Raw genomic sequence first — 20,009 nt, 5'->3', positions numbered from 1 at the left:
TGCGTTTTCTGGTCCTTTTAATTGTAACTAGGCATAAAACACACCAATACCCCTGCGCCCCCCAACCACCCCCATCAGCTTCTGGACTGGCTGTTTGTCTACTGTGGGTGATGTTCTCTCTCACAAATAATTCTGAAAACTTTTAACTCTAAATCTCAAAGGCAAAAAGACCCTAATAGTTGCCAGAAAGACATAATGCATTACACAAGACTCCTCTGACACGACCATGTTTTAATTGCCTATGACACATATGGATCACATAATAGCTTAAAATTAATAGTCTGGAAAAGGTTAAAGAAAAATGGCTGCAAGTGAGTTTATGAATCCTTAATTTTAAGTAAGTTTCCGGCGAAGAAGTCAGGGGTAGATGTGTCTCAAAATTATGTCTTCAGAGCTAGCACCCTTCACCATCTGTCTTTTATTCCTTTTACTGTGATGCGATTATAAAGGCCAGTAACTACCCCCCCTCCCCCGGGTCTCAGGTAACAGTTTTCCCGAGCCCATTATCATTTCCTCTGCACGGAGCTGAACGCCGGCACTTGGATGGGCTGGATTGGGTGGACAGGCTGGAACACTGGCTTCTTTCTCATCTCAGACAGCGTCTTCACCGTAGGGAGCAGCTGATTCCTTTTGATGATTTGTAAGGCCAGCTGGGTATTACCTGTAAAAATACCTCCCGTAAAAAGAAAAAAAAAGCACACGCAATACCACCCCACACAAATCTTAGCAGGAAAGGTAAAAGACCATCTAGAAGAGCCGCGGTCTGCAACCCTGGCGGTACACAGAACTCACATCATGCCAACGCCCCACCCCAGAAATTCTGTGATGTGGGCTATGGCCTGGGCAAATGGCGTCTGTAAAGCTCCCTAGTGATTTTAACACACAGCAAGTGCTGCGAACCTGTGTACAGGTAAGCTGGACAAAAGGAATCAGCAGAACACCATGGCAAGAGGCCAGGTGCTAACCCTGGGCATACCTTGCAGGAGGCCAAGATCTGCTGGGTGCCAGGCCTTAACGTCCTTCTTAAGCTGAACTCCCACGATCACCAAGGAGGTATGACTTAGAGCTCTTAAATACCGCTGTCCCTCCTAACCTCTCCCATCCACATCTCTGCCCTGCATCACACCGTCATTTCTTTACGGCCCACAGCCTTTCCATTAAGCCATGTCCTGGATGTCTAACATGCCCCACGGCCATGACCTGGATTTAGGTTTGGAGAAATAATTCTCAGCAAGAACTAGCTTACTATAAAACTCATTAACGTCATTTAAAAAAACGCTCCCATGCGCAACTCAAAGCAACTGGCATTCTGACTCATGTTCTCAATTAGGAGACATTTGGCCGCCTAAGAGAAAGGTTAATTAGTAGGGATTAATTGTAATTGTCAGAAGTTGTACGGCTCCATGTTTTCACAGATTAAAGGAAATATGCTTAACCTGCAAGAAGTAGGAGTTTGTAAGATAATAAGAACTCCCTAATTACATTTTGTTTAGAAGAGTCTTGGTAGGCAAGGCATCTTTAAGGAAGCAAGAGTCCATTTTGAAGAGAAGAGCAGACATCATTAGAAAGCTAGGTCTTTTCTCAGGGATACAACATTGACCTGGGCAGAGAGGAGACTCACTCACCATTCTGCAGCTCCAGGTACACGGCCAGCAAGATGGCCTCTGGGGGCACCTCTTTGGGATGGATCATTGAGGCCGCCTTTGTTCAGAACAGAAAGACACCCGTGAAGTCAACAGCTAAAGCTACAAGCTCCAAGTAATGCCAAAAAAAAAAGAACGTTAACTAACCAACGCCAAAATAACAAATTTATTCAAATTCATTCCTCAGATTACATACAGCTCTAGGAGCCCTGGTGGCGCAGCGGTTAAGTGCTTGGCTGCTAACAGAAAGTCGGCGGTTCAAATCCACCAGCCACTTCATGGGAGAACGATGTGGCAGTTCCTTCTGTAGAGATTACAGCCTTAGAAATCCTCTGGGCCAGTTTAGTCTGCCCTATGGGCTTGCTGGGAGCCCTGGTGGCGCACTGGTTAAGCTTTCAGCCGCTAACCAAAAGGATGACACTTCAAATCCACCAGGCGCTCCTCAGAAAGCCAGCTCTACTTGGTCCTATAAGGTCGCTGTGAGTCGGAATCGATTTGATGGCAATCGGTTTGTTTTTTTTTCTTTTTCGGTACAAGGTTGCTGAGTCAGAAGTGACTTGGTGGCACACAACAGCAACACATCTATCGTTATTTTTTTGCAAATAACGTGTCCACACAAATAATGCAGGCAGAAATGATGAAATTAAGCAAAACAGTTCTGGCATAGTGCGCCCACGCACATACCGCCCACGCCTTGTGACATTTTCAGAAACGAATTTTGGCCTCACTCCCCCGACCTCACGTATATCACAGGTAAATCGTATCATCCTGTTCATTTTCTATAATCTCCTGCTTATGTGCATAAAAAGAGTTGGAAAATGTTACTTTTGAGGACAAGAAGTCATGGATTGAGTTTGGTAGTCCCCTGGTAATTGGAAAATAAACAAACCGTGTTTGTTTCTATTGATTTAAGCTGGTAATACCCACCTTAAGTGAAGCTTCCATGTGATCAGAAACTGAGGTCAGTAACAGGTTTAAAAAAAAAAAAAATTGGCACAGCGTGCCTACAGGGGAGGGGCTCGCACGGATGGCAAAAAAATACAACGCTTGAGTTATTCGTGTAAGAAATGGTAGTTGTGCTCTGACGGTGCTCAGCTGCCTTTGTCTTGATTCCCACCAATGAAATTAGATGTGTAATCCACGGTTAAATGACTCAGCCTTTGTCTTCCCCTGCCTAGTCCACAACGAGTCCTTAGCAAGGAAATGTGTCCCTTCCCTTTTGGTTTGCACCTGCTTCAGGTTCTTACTCCATTTCTCTATTTGGTCTTGAAATGGGGTATGGGAGGGCCCTAATGCTACACTCCAGTCCTCTGTCCAGGTCTGCTGGTGGCCCTTTACCCTGGACAGTTATGCTGACATCCAAATTGGCATCTGTTTTCCGAAGTGACACCTCCGTACTGCAAGCTGCGACTTGCCAATGAGAATGGGAATTCAAACTGAAAAAGTCGGTGACAAAGATGAAACGTACCACTCGGCACATTCAGTGCCCTTATTCCTAAGGACATAATACACTTTAGTCAAATAAAATAACGTATTTGCTTAGGCGACACGCTGCCCTTCCGTTCCTGGGTCTGAGTAAGAGCCACAGCTTCAGCTGGCAGCTTCTCTCTGATCCAGTCCCGAGAAAGGAACTCTGGATGGTCTGGCCTAGGGTGCTGAGATCAACGGTTTGTTTCAGGACTTTGAACCGGTTCGCTCCAGTTAGAACCCCTGATGAAAAACTGCACTTCCACCTTATACATACTGAATCAGAATCTAAATTTTAATGAAATCCCCAGGTGACTCTTACGTATCACTTTCTGGGAACTTGTTAGAAATGCACATTTCTAACAGGAAGGAAACCATTTGGAAGCCCTGGTTTGTCTCCTCAATCTGGATCTCCTTGGCTGCAGCCTTTCGCCCAGCGTACTATCAACCCCTCACCGCCCGTTGAGTCTGAGGTGCCGAGTGCTTCCAGGCTGCTCTGTTGCTTCCCTTAACCTAGTCAGGAGGCAGCGCCTCAGTGTACGTCTACAGATGTTTATTGACCAAGGTGGATGTGGGGTAGGACAGGGACTTACCTGACGGTAAACAGTATGCCAACAGTGAACAATAACCCAAACAAATTCACCTAAATACCAGGGAAGAGACAAGTGAATATGCTGTGAATACCCAGAGGCAGGAAGAGACCTTTCTTTGAGATGGAGAGCTTTGGGGCAAGGAGGTCAGCCTTTGTCCTTGCAGGGCAGATAGGTGACAAGCAGAAAACAGGGAGAGGTGCCCTTGCAGGGAATGTAGGAATGTCCAGGGGCCAGACATGCAGAAAATGGGGAGAAGTGCCGCTGCAGGGGATGTGGGAATGTCCAGGGGCCAAAAACATGCACAAAGTCAGGTGCTTGGCAGCGTGAGAAAAAGCCCTCACTAGTGGGGACTTCGGAAAGCCTGGTGGCGTAGTAGTTAAGTGCTATGGCTGTTAACCAAAAAGGTCGGCAGTTCAAATCCACCAGGCGCTCCTTGGAAACTCTATAGGGCAGTTCTACTCTGTCCTATAGGGTCGCTATGAGTCGGAATCAACTCGACGGCAGTGGGTTTGGTTTTTTAGTGGGGACTTCGGGTCTAGGACACATGCTCCCAAGAAGTCCCTGTGAAGGGGGGGTTCATTCTTCAAACCACATCACTGAGGTGTAACAGCTCAGTTCAGAAGTGAGACTGCATACTTCTAGGGTAGCTTAAAGGAGCCCTGGTGGCGCAGTGTTAAAGCACTTGGCTGCTAACCAAAAGGCCGGCAGTTCAAACCTATCCGCTGTTCCGTGAGAGAAAGGTGTCGCTGTCTGCTTCTGTAAAGATTATAGCCTTGGAAATCCTATGGGGCAATTCTACTGTGTCCTATATGGTCGCTATGAGTCAGAATTGATGGGACAGCAGTAGGTTTTTAGACCTAGCTTTATACAGGAAGGAGCCCTGGTGGTGCAGTGGTTAAGAGATACAGTGAGCTATGGCTGCTAACCAAAAGGTCGGCAGTTTGCATCCACCAGCCACTCCCCGGAAACTCTGTGAGGCAGTTCTACTACTACTACTCTGTCCTGTAGGGTTGATATGAGTTGGAATCGACTTGATGGCAACACGGTTTATACAAGAAAGATGATCTTTACACCACCTTGTGGATATGAAAATCTCCATTTTACTCCACATGGCTAATAAACATAGGCTATTTACACTGTTCTTTGACAATACGGAGCCCTGGTGGCACAGTGGTTGAGAGCTCAGCTGCTAACCAAAAGGTCAGCAGTTCAAATTCACCAGCCGCTCCTTGGAAACCCTATGGGACAGTTCTACTCTGTCCTGTAGGGTCGGTATGAGTTGGAATTGACGGTGACGGATTTTTGGCTTCTGAAATAGAAGAATCCATGGCAACAACTTTATGAGACTCGATGGCATTCTGCTTCCTGGCTGTTCAGAATGGTTAGTGGGGTCAGGCGACCTTGGAAACATCCACCAGGGACCCTTCGCAACTCTTCACATCACTGTTCAGCCCTTCAGGCCGAGTGGGCCTCCCAATTAACAGAGGCCCAGCCATTGGATTAACCTAAAAACCAAGGGACCGAAACAAAACCCCCTTCCGACCCCGAGCCAGGCCTGACCCCGTCTGCCTCTCCCGCATGGCAGCTGCCACTGCCACCTGCTGTACGAGAACCTGAGCGGGACCCTACATGTCGTGGATTTAGATGGAAAGCCCGGGTTGCTGCGGTGACCGCGGTCTGCAGGCACTCTGAGAGGGGGGCCTGCTGCTGGGAACAGCGATCTTAACTCTCACCACTTTACCTGGGCTCTCAAGTCCTCCTGCCCTCATTCAAACACGCTGCCCTGGAGTCGGCCCATCACTTCACTTCTCTGTCTGATTTAGGATCAGAAATGCTGGCCAGATGCTGTGAAGCTGACAAAATATCACCCACTGTTACTTTCTACAGGGTGAACCTCATAATTTCTAGGAGCAATGAGGTCACCTTTATAGCTGAGAAATTTCTAGAAGCCACCATGTCGCCTGAGAGTAGGCTTACTTTCCATTCCACTTACACTGTTACACGGTATGTGGGTGTGGGCTCTCGGATATGCTGCTGGTGAATATACCATCTGGCACAAAATTTCTGTCAGGGCCTTAATGTCAAAATTCGGCATATCCTTTGGTCTTGCAATTTCTCTTTTAGAAATGCTTCCTCTGGTAAGGCCCACGGGGGCAGGACTGTACCAGGTCCGCTCAGGCATTTCTTATCTCCACACCTTAGCACAGAAGGAGGTACTCAACAGATAGCTGCTGAATGAATACCCTTTTGAGGAATTACCCTTTTCCAATTCTTTGAAATCCCACTGGGGCCGTCAATCGTGACACCTGGTCCCCTACTATAGGAACGGGCCTGCTGTGGACTGAACTGTGTCCCCACCAAAGGATGGAATCCTAACCCCTCAACCTGTGGAAGTAATCCTATCTGGGAATGGGGTTTTCCTCGTTACGTTAAGGAAGCCCCATCAGTGTCCGGTGTGTCTTAAACCAATGACTTTTGAGATACAAAAAGAGGAGATCAGGCACAGGAGCCAGCCAGCAAGAACAGGAAAAGACGGACCCATGCAGAAACCTCCAGGCAATGCCGAGAACCGTGGAGCAGCTGAGACAAGGCTTTTCTCCTAGACTGGACAGACAGCACCTTCCCCTAGAGCTAGTGCCCACAACTTGGACTTCTAGCCTCCTAAGCCGTGAGAAAGTAAATCTGTGCTTGCGCTAGGAGACGAAGGCAGGGCCTGTGCCCGTGACTCGTGCAGAGATGGGCAGTGGCCACAGAGACCCAATGAGGACCTTCCTTAAGACTTGATGAAGGGAGGCGGCTGGTTCTCCCTCTGGAATTCTGGCCTGAAAGAATCTCAACTTGAGGCTGCCAGCGGCCAAATGTTCTGCCAACGAAGCTCTCGCTTGGGTCGACCCTGAGACTTTACAGCTACATTAACTAGTAAATACCCTTTTGTGTTTAAGCTATTCCGAGCAAATTTTCTGCCATTTGCCATAAAAGCTCCACCTGACTCATACAGAGACAATCAGCAGGGCACACAAAGACATCTACAGGAGTGGCCACTGCAGCATTAAAAAAGGCAAACATTTAAAAAAAAAAAAAGAACACCCAACTTTTGCTAAGCTACACTTCATGCTCAGACGTGAGGGAACCATGGCAGCCGTCACGCACAACACGGGAAAATGTCAGCTAACTGCTAAGTCAAAAAGACAAGTTGCAAAAAAAAAAAAATAATAATTTTTTCCTGGGATAAGTTATCAACGTTAATCCACATGTATTTGGAAAAAAACTGGAAGAACACATAGCAAAGTGTAAACGGTGATTATCTTTTGGCGACAAGGTTTGTGTTAGCTCAGGGCTTTCTGTGTGGGTGGTGTGTGTACATGATCTAAGTTGTTGGCACAGAGCATGCATTACAAGTTAAGGGAAAGCCCTCCAATCAATGAAAGTCGGTGGGTACACACTGCACTGAAATGTGTCCAACTTTCCAAGTGTGTACACCGGTAGCCACACTGAGGTGTTACCTGGGAATGATCAGACCTCATGGCCGTGGTTAGGGCTGAGCGCCTGGTGGTCTCCAGCACTGAGCAGCCCCTGAGGGTAGTGTCTGAGCCTGCTGCTTCCCAAGCCTGGGCAGCCAGAGGTCAGCATTCTACTTCTCTGCTAATGGCATTACTAGAAGGTATACCATTTATTTCAGTGGTAGGATACAGAGGTCTATTTTAGTTCTGTATCACCAGCAGCTCTCGTCAACGTGCGTGGACTTTTCCCGGGACCGGCTTTCTGAACCCTGTCTTTCTGAAAGATAGAGTTTTAATTTAACTTTCTTAACAGATATGTTGCTATTGTTCACAGGTGCCGCCGAGTCGGTTCTGACTCACAGCGACCCCACAGGACAGAGCAGAACTGCCCCATAGGGTTTTCAAGGAGCAGCTGGTAGATTTGAACTGGTGACCTTTTGGTTGGCAGCCGAGCTCCTAACCAGTACGCTAGCAGGGCTCCTATGAACGGATACAGATTTACATGATTCAAAGTGAAAACGCCTAAGAGTACCCAGTGGGAAGTCTCCCACTCTGGATCCAGCCACACACTACTCATCCTGCCACCTGCAACCAGGTCCTCGTATATCCTTTCAGGGATCTTTCATGCACATACAGGATTATACAGAAATTGTTCTCCGCCTTGCTCTTTTCACTTGAAATGTCCTGGATATCTTTCCATTAGTACACAGAGTTTACAGCTGCGTTGTGTTCAACTGTATGGATGTACTATGATTTATTTAAGTGGTGCCTTGGAAACTCTGATGGCGCAGTGGTTAAGAGCTACAGCTGTTAACCAAAAGGTTGGCAGTTTGAATCCACCAGCTGCTCCTGGGAAGCCCTATGGAGCAGTTCTACTCTGTCCTATAGGTTTGCTATGAGCTGGAATCAATGGCAATGGGTTTGGTTTTTGTTATTTAGTTTCCGGTCTTTTGTTTAAATTGCTTAATTTATTAAAATCATCAGGAAAACTCTCCATTAAATGTCTAGGCTCATTTGCAACACTGGTCAGTTCTGTTTACCCTGCAGGTAGGCCCCTAAACTTGGAAGAGTAATACTCCAATGCTAAACAGCTTAGGCTGGCAATCTCTTGTTTACATTCTGGCGAATGCATGGACAACGCCCTCTGGGACCTTTAGGATTACCTTTAGATACTCACAGCACTGATGCTAGTAAATACTGGAAAACCAAAAAACCAAAACCCACCGCCGACGAATCAATTCTGACTCATAGCGACCCTACAGGACAGAGTAGAACTGCCCCACAGAGTTTCCAAGGAGTGTCTGGTGGATTCGAACCTCAGACCTTCTGGTTTGCAGCTGTAGCACTTAACCACTACACCACCAGGGTTTCCAAATACTGGAAAGGTAATGTTAATCTGTCACACATGGTAAAACCAGAGTCAGAAGAAAGCCCATTGGTCTAACACTCAGGGTGGAGCTGGTCGTTTCTACTAAGAGCTTTAATTCCTGCTTCTGGTACAGCTGAATTGGAGAAATCTTTCAGAAATGTGTCAGTCACTGTGGGACAAACAGCCTTTGCTGGCTGCTTTAGAAGAAGGTTCGCCCACCCTCCCGGCCTCACCTGGTGGAGACACTTGCGGGCTTTGTCATACTCGCTCCGCAGGCAGTAGGCGCTGCCAAGGTTGAACAGCATCACCGTCCTGGCGGAGTTGACGGAACTTGGGTAGCACTGGGGGGCCCGCTTCCCAGCTGGGGAAAAGGAGGAGACGCACTGTGGACAGGGCAGGGGCCAGGGAGGGGTGCGAGCCAGCCCCTCACCCTCCAGGGCCCACTCAGAACAAAGCATAGCACTACTCCTCAGGCTGACAAACGAAGCACACAGAAGCCTAAAGCTTTGGGATGCCGGCCAGGCTACTTCAATAGTTACTCTGAACTCAGAAACTGCTTACTTACAGGACTCCATTGCTTCATTTTCACCTTTGTCTGATCCTACAAAGACATGAAAAATAGGTCTGAGGGGGACAGGAAAACAGAGCCTATCTTCTGAAAACCTAATTTTCTTTATGAAATGAAAATCTAATATCAAAGCAACTTGTCATATTTACTTTTCATGTCGCAGAGGTTCTATTAAAAGCCATCCAAAGTGCTGCCCTAAGTCTGAGAAACAACCTTTAACAGAGTCAATGCCACACGGTTGTGCTCCCTCAAAAAATTTAACTATGACTTAAAACTGACTTCTGAATGCACTGTTTTTACTTCCCCCCGGAGTGTAAAATCACTCCAAAAAGAAAAACATATCATCAGAACCAAAACAAACCGCCTTAATGCTATCAGCTCCTCAAAAGTGAGAATTTAGACCACGTGAGAATTAATTCCCAGGTCTACTGAGCAATCACTACACTTTATCAGAGCAGTCCAAAGGCAGAAAGCCGGCCTCAACCCCCCTTCCCTTTACAGCAGGGCCCTTACAGCTCCACACATGCTGAATTACAGCCCAAAGGCAGTACAAACGCTGACCAGTTCCGATCTAATGTGTCCTTGCTAACCTTGGTCCTGCTCATTTGAAGAGATTCCTAAGGAGACATCAATGACATTCTCTGGGTTCAAGTGTGTGATGGCGTCAGATATCCTGTCCAGAGAGATGAGGGCTTCTGCAGCATATAAATGGCCCAGAAACCTAGAATAGACAGCACAGATTTCAGCCAGGAAAGCATGTCATCACAGAAATACCCAGTGTATAAAAACATACTTCATACTGACACCTCAAGTCTTTGAATTGAAATCTAAATTTATTTAGGTGAAATGGATCAATTAAGGGTCGTCATAAGTTTTACCTCTTGAGAAAACCTTAAAATATGTAATAATAGCTTTTATGTTAAAGAAAGCAAATTACACATATCAATTAAGAAAGCAGTCCCAAATCGGGAGTTTGCGCTCTTTTATTCAGGCAGAGGGTAATATTAACACAATAAAGGTAGCAGCAGGGTTCGAGAGTGAGAGACAGGTCGGCAGAGGGCTGTCCCCTGCGTGTACATCAGAATTCCATTCCTCCAGTCTCTGCCACTGAAGAGTCTGAAGGTGCCGGAGTGAGACCAGTTTTAGACTGGATCAACCTTCAGTCTATTCCAAAGGTCTCCTGCTGTTCACACCATCTGTTTTATGCCACTAACCTTGGGTGATGCACTGGTTAAGAGCTCAGGTACTAACCAAAGGTTGGCAATTCAAATTCACCAGCTGCTCCTTGGAAACCCTATGGGGCAGTTCTACTCTGTCTTATAGGGTTGCTATGAGTTGGAATGGACTCGATGGCAAGGTTTTTTTTTTTTTTTTCCCCGACCCTAAGCCTGACCTACATTCTCCTGGCTTACAACAGTCTGCTTCTTCCAGTCTCCTACTTGGAGCCCTTTTCCACAAGATCATCTAATTCTTCAAAATAAAAACTGTCTTACACATATTACTCCCCTGTCAAAATCTTAATCACTTTTCCTGCATAGGAAAAAAACAAAACAACATTTTCAGAGTTTTCACACTCTCCACAATTTGGCCCTACTTCCCCATATCCAGAGGCCCTGGTGGTGCAGTGGTTAACAGCTCGGCTGCTGACCAAAAGGCTGGTAGTTGGAATCCACCAGCTGCTCCTTGGAAACCCTACGGGGCAGTTCTATTCTGTCCTACAGGGTTGCTGTGAGTCAGAGTGACTTGATGGCAGTGGGCTTGGGGTTTGGTTTTCTGTCCTCATGTTACGTGGAACCCCTGTGACTCTGGATAGAATTCCCAGCATCGGCTTCACACGCGGACTCAAAGCGCCAACTGTATGGGAGAAAAGATGGAGCACTCGGGGGTATTTTCAAATGACAAGTATAGTAACATGGAGGAGGCACATGAAAAGCCTGAATAAAACTGTCTCATGAAGTGGTACAGTAGCAGTTTGGAAAAATATTTTTAAATTCCTTATTTGTCTATTTAAACTGCATCCCTCAAAGTATATTTATCATGTTGACCAAACTTTTTTTTTTTTTTTTGGCATGTGTGGGGTTTTTTCTTAAAGACTCGTCTTATTTTTGGGGATGAGTGGTAAGATGCTCCAGTCAGTTCTAGCAGTGGACACTAGCGAGTCCAAGGTTTCTGCCTCTTAACTCTGTATGCAAATGCCATTTCCACTAACCCTTGAGGTGCAACAAGTGATGAAAATGTCACTACCGGGACATGAGTTAAAATTTTTTTAATCAGTTGCTTTCCCTAGTAAATATATATTCCGCTGGGGGTGTATAAAAGAAGCAACGCATACCGCAAGCTAGCTGAAAACGTCCAAACAAAACAGCAAATCAGGGGCACGTAGGGCAAGTCACACTTACTTCAGAGACCCCGACAGCTTGGGCTGCTGAAGGAGTTTATCTGCGTGATTCAGAGCCATGAGGTTATCACCCAAAGCCAGAGCCACGTATGCACTGCAGGCCAGGATGGAGCACCTAGAACACAAGAAGGAAGGGGGCTGAAAACCTGGGTTACAAATTGACACTGGTTATATTTGTTAAATAGGAAAACCCCCTAATATGGCTGTGACCATCTGGACACCAGGGAAGGAGAGAGGAAGCTACAATACTGTCAGTGGGAGTCAGAATGGTGTATAAAAATACCATCTGAACCACAGCTTAGCTATTTACCTAAATAGCGACCCTACAGGACAGAGTAGAGCTGCCCCATAGGGTTTCCAAGGAGCGGCTAGTGGATTCGAACTGCAGACCTTTTGGTTAGCAGCCAAACGCTTAATTAACCACTGCACCAGCAGGGCTCCAAGTCCTCTTGAGCTTCCAGCAATTCACGCCCCTGCCCTGCTAGTGTCCAACAAAATGTTCTCTTGGAATTACAAAACATATTTAGCCTGTAAAAAAATAATGTAGTTAATGGCCTAGTGAACACTTACTGCCATAGCATATTTCGTTTAATATCCTGGAAATAAAGGTCTAGAAGCAGAGCTGATTCTTTCTACACATATTTATAGTTTTGTTAAGAAGTACAACGAACTTACTGAAAAGCTCAGCTCAGCTTACTGTTACGTGTTCCTCCTCTGATCTTATTAAGGGGTCTATCGTTTTCTAGGCAACAGTATCAAGAGTAAGTAAAAAACCTGCATTCACATAGCTACTATTACCCTGAATGAATATTCAAGGGAAGGGGGAACCAAGTTGAATAAACACATGTGAAGATAAAATTTAATTTACACAGGTTTTGCTAAGTTGGGCTGGAAACCTCAATTTCTGTTTGGTTTTCTACTTAAAAGGGTAGCTCACTTAAAACAGGCCTAGTAAATTGAAGACTTGACACTAACAGATCACCTGAACATTAAACGTGGGCTCCACAGAGCAGTCTTAAAAATAAGCCCTTGTCAGACAGAAATGGAGTCTGAATGGCTGACCACAAACAACCCAACTCTGATACCGGGCTCTGAGTTGTGTCTAGAGATGACAATACACACATAGGTCACTAAGTCCATCTAGGCTGTAATTCTGCTCTAAGGAGGAATGTAACCCCCACATCACCATAGAGGTTTCTAACGCTCTGAAATCCTGACTAGAAATGGCTCCTTTAGTAAAAGCACCACTGGGCAAATTCTAAAAAAAAAGCAGTCCGCTATTTCCTCGTCACTGGCCCACTCCTGGCTGCTGGAACCTGGGAAATCATCCACAAAAGGGAAAGGAGCAATGCAGAAAAGGAACGTGGTCCTGGAGGAGGCACAAGGAATTGAGGCTCGTGGCCTTAGGCTACAATACCGGTTGCTGTCAAGTTGATTCTGACAAAGAGAGACTCTACAGGACAAAGCAAAATTGCCCCGTAGGGAATCCAGCACAACCTGTAGAAGGCAAGGCCATGGAAGCTCCATAGACATATGCAAACTCCCTGAGGAGCCGAACTGCTGGGCTGTGGGGACCATGGTCTCGGGGAACATCTAGCTCAACTGGCATAACATAGTTTATAAAGGAAATGTTCTACATTCTACTTTGGTGAGTAGTATATGGGGCCTTAAAAGCCTGTGAGTGGCCATCTAAAATACAACACTGGTCTCACCACTTCAGGAGCGAGGGAGAATGAAGAAAACTAAAGATACAAAGGCAAGATTAGTCCAAAGGACTAACACACCACATCTACCACAGCCTCCACCAAACTGAGTCTAATACAACTAGATAGTGCCCAGCTACCACCACTGACTGCTCTGAAAGGGATCACAATAGAGGGTCTCAGACAGAGCTGGAGAAACCCTGAGAGTTTGGCCCCTTGAGAGTATGGCCCCCGGACACCCTTTTGGCTCAGTAACGAAGTTACTCCTGAGGTTCACTCTTCAGCCAAAGATTAGACAGGCCCATAAAACAAAATGAGACAAAAGGGGCACACCAGGCCAAGGGCAAGGACTAAAAGAGAAGGAACAGGAAAGCTGGTAAAAGTGAACCCAAGGTTGAGAAGGGAGAGTGCTGACATGTTGTGGGGTGTTAACCAATGTTATAAAACATTATGTGTACTGTTCAGTGAGAAACTAGTTTGTTCTGTAAACCTTCATCTAAAATACAAAAAACTGAAAAACAAACAAACAAAAGCTGTCCCATAGGGGTTACAAGGAGCAACCAGTGAATTTGAACTGCTGACCTTTTGGTTAGCAGCTGAGCTTTTAACCACTGCGCTGGCAGGGCTTCAAGGCTACAACAGTGAGGCGGAAAGGCTGAGCAATGCAATTCCTTGTTGTTTCAATGTAGAAACTGAGATCTGAAGTGATAACACACAACCTCCAGCTTAGTGTTTCTGATTCAAGTCAGAACTTGCATTCAACACTGTAGGCAGGCCTCTGTCCACTGCCCATCCCCATCTATCACACCGCTTCTCTACCATTCGCAAGACCTTCCCCAAAATCAAGTACATAGACAAGGTCACATTAGGGATTTTCTAAGTTCTGTGCATACAGAACATGGGCACTCTAACCTTTTTGAAACAGAAGAAAACAAAATTTAACCCAAACACTACGAATGGAAATTCTATTACAGAGTACAGTACATTATTTTAAATTTGAACTGTGTTCACAGAAGAGAGTCATTTGGGAGCAGGCAAGTCGTCCTGCTTCCAGAGGGATTTTCCTGACAAGCCTGCTGTCAACACTCCTAGGTCTCCTGGAGCTGACTTCACAAACAAGGTGGCTCTGTGGTCACAGCCCCTGATGGAAGAATCAGGGGACGAGCGGGAGGAGCTGGCTAGTTATCGCCTGTTTTCAGAAGATCCTTCAGTGGTTAGCTCTGTGTGGTGAGAGTCAGTTGACTTAGTTTCTTCTTTCTGTTTACCTGCAGTTTTTAATCTTAATAACAGCAACGGATATTCATTAATTCAAGAAATATATCAATACCACGTGCTAGGTATGTATTCCTTACAAAGAAAAAAATAAGACAGTTAAAGGCCTGGGTTTCCAGAGGCCCAAGAAGACCAGAAGTCCGGAGCCTGCATGGATGCCAGTCACAATCTTTAATATCCATTTTTATCTTTGACCTTCCCAAAGGTCAGGGCAAAACAGAAGCCCCTTAAAAGCCGGAGCCCACATCTCTTGCTATGTACACAAAGACCAGGAGAATTTCTCACCATGCACAAACCCAAAAACCAAACTCGCTGCCACTGAGTGGATTCTGACGCATAGCAACCCTACAGGACAGAGCAGAAGTGCCCCATAGGGTTTCTAAGGCTGTAATCTTTATGGAAGCAGACTGCCACATCTTCCTCCTCGGAGCCACTGGTGGGTTTGAACTGCTGACCCTTCGGTTCGCAGCCGAGTGCCTTAACCACTGCGCCACCAGGGCTGCTCACCATGTGCAGTAGATGTGTAACAGGTACTCACTGAAGATACAGCATCCAACATTTTAAATTTACTTCTCCAGGCACTCAGCTCCCCACTCTGCCTGCTGGAAGGCCACCCTGTGGAAGCAGCAGCCTCCTCCTGGGCTCCCACAGACAGCGACGTCTTCCTGCACGCTCCAGGTCCTGGAGTCTGGGACAAGCCCACCTCAGGCTGGCTCGCTGGGAAAAGCCCGCCCTGGCCTCTCCCGACAGTAGGTGGGCTGCTACTGCTCCAGCCCACTGTCAAGCCCACTTTGGGTCTAGAAATCAGTCATGTGATTTGCAGCAGGATTGTTTCCCAGGAAGCCTAAAGATAATTACGTATTTAAAAAAAAAAAAAACCATTGCTGATGAGTAGATTCTGACTCACAGAGACCCTACAGGCAGAGCAGAACTGCCCCTAGGGTTTCCAATGAGCTGGTGGTGGATTCGAATTGCCAACCTTTTGGTTATCAGCCGCGCTCTTAACCACTGAGCCATCAGGGCTCCATAATTCTGTATGAGAAGGTAAAAATTTGGCTTCCTCCACTTTTACCTCTTTTACCAGAAGATACCACATCTAACCACGATGGGATAAAAGATTCCAACGAAGTCATCTTTCTTTCTATTCAAGAAGACGTTAGAGGATCACAGTGGCTGGCATTCTGGTCCAGAGCCACAGCGGTTCATGAGCAAGTTCCACTGCCTGAAACATAAGCCAAGGTTTACGCTGCTCCCTCTCTTGGGTCTAACACCTACCCCAACTCACCTCTCACCACTCTCTCTCTCACCCTCCTTTTCCTCTCAGAAAACCACACACCGCACTGCGCTGCGTAGTCCCTGCAAGCTGGTAACGCTAGAAACACGCTCAGCAGCTCCATCCACCCAGAGAAATCACTTTACTTTCCATAGCTCCTCCATGAAGTACTGCCCCGCTCGTCCGCCGCCGCTTCCGCGAGTCACTGTCCAATCTGCTTTACCCGCCGCTCAGTGGATCTGACAGTTCACCAGACTGGAAGAGCTATACCTCAAGGGCAGAGGCTCGCTAGCTTGTACCCCCTGTGGAGGGTCTGACAAACCCTGCTGTCCCCTTCACACGCTGGAGGAGCTCCAGGCCCCCAGAATCCAGAAAGGGGGAGGGTGGAAGACAGAAAGAAAGGATGGAAGAAAATGAAAGGAGGAGAAAAATAACTCTCCTGAAAGCACTGAATTCCATCAACAAGCTATGCAAGACTGAACATTAAAATCTGTCCAACTCCATATCCTGTGAACTTATCTCAACAAAATATCCGAGAGTTCACCCCTTATTGTCAGCGGTTAAAATGGGGGTAAATCAAGTCAGTTACCATTTGTCAAAGAAAAATAAATTTATAAAACAATCTCATAGCAAACATTATTTGAAAGATCAGGTAAAAAAAAAAATCCAATAATATAATGTCTTCCAACAAACTGAACATGGTATATTCTATTTTAGAAGTTAAAAAAAAAAAAATCGAAGTGTTTACATTTATTCACTACAATCTAAGATCTAAGAAACATTAAACTTGTCGGTGTTCAACTGTTTAAGAAAATTTTTAAAGTTAAATCACACAGTTTTTCACTTTATGTCTTCCACATTTTGCTTTCTCTTAAAAGTTTCATGCAAACAGAATCGTACTGAAAAACACATTGCAAATCCAACAAAGATAAAAACCCAACATCAAGAAGCTGAAATAGTCTTCCTCTGCCAAATCTAGTACCCCAAAGAACTCAGTCATACCTGAGAGCAAATAAAGTGCATGGTCAGAGACTCAGCATTTTATACTGGACAGGACCTTTGAGATCACCCAATCCAATCCTCTTATTTGACAGCGGAGGTGAAGAAGGCCCAAAGAGGTCAACCTGCCGAAGGCCAGCAGTGGGTCCACGGGGTTCCCATGGGGTGGCAAAACCACTGAAGAATTCCTTTAACCTGGACTTGTACTCAATCTGATCAGCAGGTTCATCTCAACGGGGTCCTTGGAGCTAGACGCGAGTCACGCCAAGGTGAACGCGAACTGCTAACAATGCGCATGAAATGTCACTCAGAGAGGCTCCTTCTCTGGCAGAGTCTACAGAAGTACACGCTGCATTGGGACCACGCAGCTGCAAGGCTGAAATGGGGCCGCATCTCCACTAGCAGCAGCAACGTGAGAGTGAAAAGATTAGCCACGGTCCTGTTTTAGGTGTATCTCAAGAGCTACAGGTCACCACTGGGCTAAAATCAATACAATTCCTTCAATGAACTGAAACTGTAATATTTACATTATCAACAATTTGTTCTGATTCATCTTTTCTTATAAACACCGAACCAAAGGAGGCCACTTTTAATGGAGTGAGAAATAATTCACTGAGTTATATTAAGAGACTGAAAACTAATTATGCTTCTGTAATTTATACTTGTGGAATAACTTAATTGGGTTTAAACTTGGTGTGAAATTTTCCTTTATCTACTCTGGGGCCTCTCATTTAAAAAAAAAAAAAAGACAAATTAAAATTTCATTTTTTTCTTTAGTATGGTTTGGTTTTAACTTCTTCAGACATTCCTTGTGTCGGCCCCAACATCATTCCCTATTCTTTTCCAGTTCCGTTTCACTCCTTTCTAGACTCTAGGGCAGTCTCAACATCAGTGTTAGAAAACAAAGGGTCAACTAATATTCCAATTTCAGAATGAATAACAACGAGGCCCTCTAACAGCTCAGAGACTGACAACACCCCCGTGAGTTACTAAAGCACAAGACAACACTCTGTGCTAATATGACTGATCCTATGAATGTCTGTCTCTACCATTAATACGACACCAGCATGAGAAAGAATGAAGATGAACCCTTACTGTGCGCCATATACAAAGACTAATTAATAACGGATCAAAGACCTAAATGTAAGAGCTAGAACCATAAAACTCTTAGAAGAAAACATAAAGGTAAATCTTCATGACCCTGGATTTGGGAAGGGGTTCTTAGACAAGACACCGTAAGTATGAGAAAGGGAAAAAAAAAAGATTAATTGAACCTCATCAAAATTTAAAAACTTTTGGGTTTCAAAGATACCATCAAGAAAGTTGAAACGACAACTCACAGAATGGGAAAGAGAATATCTGCAAATCATATACCTGATAAGGCACTTATACCCAGAATATATAAAGAACTCATTACATAACTCAATAATAAAAACAAAATTACTCAATTAAAAAATGGGCAAAGGATATGAACAGACATTTCTCCAAGGAAGATATAGGAATGGCCAATAAGCATATGAAAAGATGTTCAACATCATTAGTCATTAGGGAAATGCAAATCAAAAGCACAATGAGATGCCACTTCCCACCTACTAGGATGGCCAGGATCAAAAAGTCAGACAAGTGTTGGAGAGGATGTGGAAAAATTCAGACCCTCATGTCTTAGCTATCTATTGCTGCCATAACAGAAATACCAAAAGTGGATGACTTTAAAAAACAGGAATTTACTCTCACAGTTTAGGAGGCTAGAAGTCTGAATTCAGGGTACCCATTCTAGGCGAAGGCTCTCTCTCTCTGTTGGCTCTAGGGAAAGGTCCTTGACTTCTTTCAACATCTGTGGGCCCAGTGTTCCTTGGAGATGTCCACGTGCCTTGACATCAATCTTCCCCTGGGTCTAGGAGGTTTTCAGTGCAGGGACACCAGTTCCAAAGGATTTCCTCTACTCCTGGCTCTTCTTTCTTGGTGATACTGAGGTCCCTCTCCTCTCTGCTCCCTTCTCTGTCCTTTTACTTTTGCAAGATAGAAGTTGTGACTCAAGAAAGGGTGTGACTTGAGTAAGGGTGTGGCCTAAGTAAGGGTGTATCTTGAGTAAGGCAGTGACCTCAGCCACGCTTTAGTAACAGTGTGACTCAGATACACCCCACACTAATCCTGTTTAGATTTACAACACAAAAAATGGAGGATAATTACACAATGTCACAAAATGGGGGACAATTACATTAAAAAAAATTAGATCACAAAAATGTAGTATTCCCAATATCACAAAATATTGGGAATCAAGGCCTAGCCAAGTTGACATATTTTTTGGGGATACGATTCAATCCATGACAACACCTATCTTCATTTATGTACATATGAAAGAAAATGAAAATACTCAAGAGGCTGTGAATCCATAACTTAAGAAGGGGCTATAATAACAGTCATGATAATCATGGTGTATTAATTATGCTAGAAATAGGAAATGGGGACCTTGCGTTGGTATCTAGGGTATTAAAATTCAAATACAATAGTCCACAGAAACTATATACTAGTCACACGCATTTGCAATCACATGAAAGAATTTGGGTCACGGACAGATGATACTTCTAAGAATTCCACAAAGTTAATAGCCAGCCAGTGCGCTCAGGCTCTGTCCATAGAAGACAGCTGGCTCCTGCCACAGAACTGCCCTTTAACACCAGCTACACTGTGAGCTTTCAGAACTTTGAATCTTTCAAGACTTCTTCCCTGCCCCAATTTGTCTCCACATTACCATTACGCCTGTTTTCAGCAGCAGCGATTTTTTATAATCCTACCCTAGGGCTCCTTACATTTTATTCCACTTCCTTTGCCCCATCTGCTCCGTGAGAAAAAAACGTTTATGGCAGTGAACCCATCTCTGCCTCACTTTATGATGATGGAATTCCCAATGGAGATTCTCTGGCCCTTTCCATAAAAATAGGGAAGTAATTTTATTTTCTCTGAAAATCATCAATCCTCCTACTAGGATGTACAGAAAGTAGAGACCTGTCGTGCCATGAGAGGAACTAAACTACCTGAGAAGTACCCCACCCTGCAGGCACCTTCAGGTTAATGCCATCCTCGGAAGGTACAGTTAAACCAGACAGTTCTGCAGCTGTTAAACCCTCATGGAACAGTATGCTTCTTGAACTGCATGCATAAATAAAGCCATCCTCAGACTAGGACTCATTCTAGGAGCTTTGTAAAAATTAAATGAAGTTTGA

At 45.1% G+C, this 20,009-nt stretch overlaps 1 protein-coding gene across 6 annotated transcripts in view; it reads right to left on the bottom strand.

The window, feature by feature from the left end:
• Positions 1–211: 211 nt before the first annotated feature.
• Positions 212–20,009, bottom strand: part of CNOT10 (CCR4-NOT transcription complex subunit 10) — a 62,894-nt gene continuing 43,096 nt past the window's right edge. For 5 of the 6 annotated variants that reach the window (XM_010595531.3, XM_010595532.3, XM_010595533.3 and 2 more), the window contains 6 exons: positions 11,540–11,653; positions 9,731–9,861; positions 9,138–9,173; positions 8,806–8,933; positions 1,626–1,701; positions 212–661 (listed from right to left, as the gene is read on the bottom strand). In XM_010595531.3, coding sequence (XP_010593833.1) covers positions 507–661; positions 1,626–1,701; positions 8,806–8,933; positions 9,138–9,173; positions 9,731–9,861; positions 11,540–11,653 — 640 coding nt within the window. In that variant the 3' untranslated portion in view covers positions 212–506. Of the gene's footprint in view, positions 662–1,625; positions 1,753–8,805; positions 8,934–9,137; positions 9,174–9,730; positions 9,862–11,539; positions 11,654–20,009 lie in introns of those variants that run through there. The other variant, XM_023554877.2, reaches the window with a different exon arrangement.

Source organism: Loxodonta africana, chromosome 27 (assembly GCF_030014295.1).
Source record: "Loxodonta africana isolate mLoxAfr1 chromosome 27, mLoxAfr1.hap2, whole genome shotgun sequence".
Classification (NCBI taxonomy): domain Eukaryota; kingdom Metazoa; phylum Chordata; class Mammalia; order Proboscidea; family Elephantidae; genus Loxodonta; species Loxodonta africana.
Note: the sequence above shows the minus strand (reverse complement) of the source record. Positions and strands in the feature narration are given on the sequence as shown.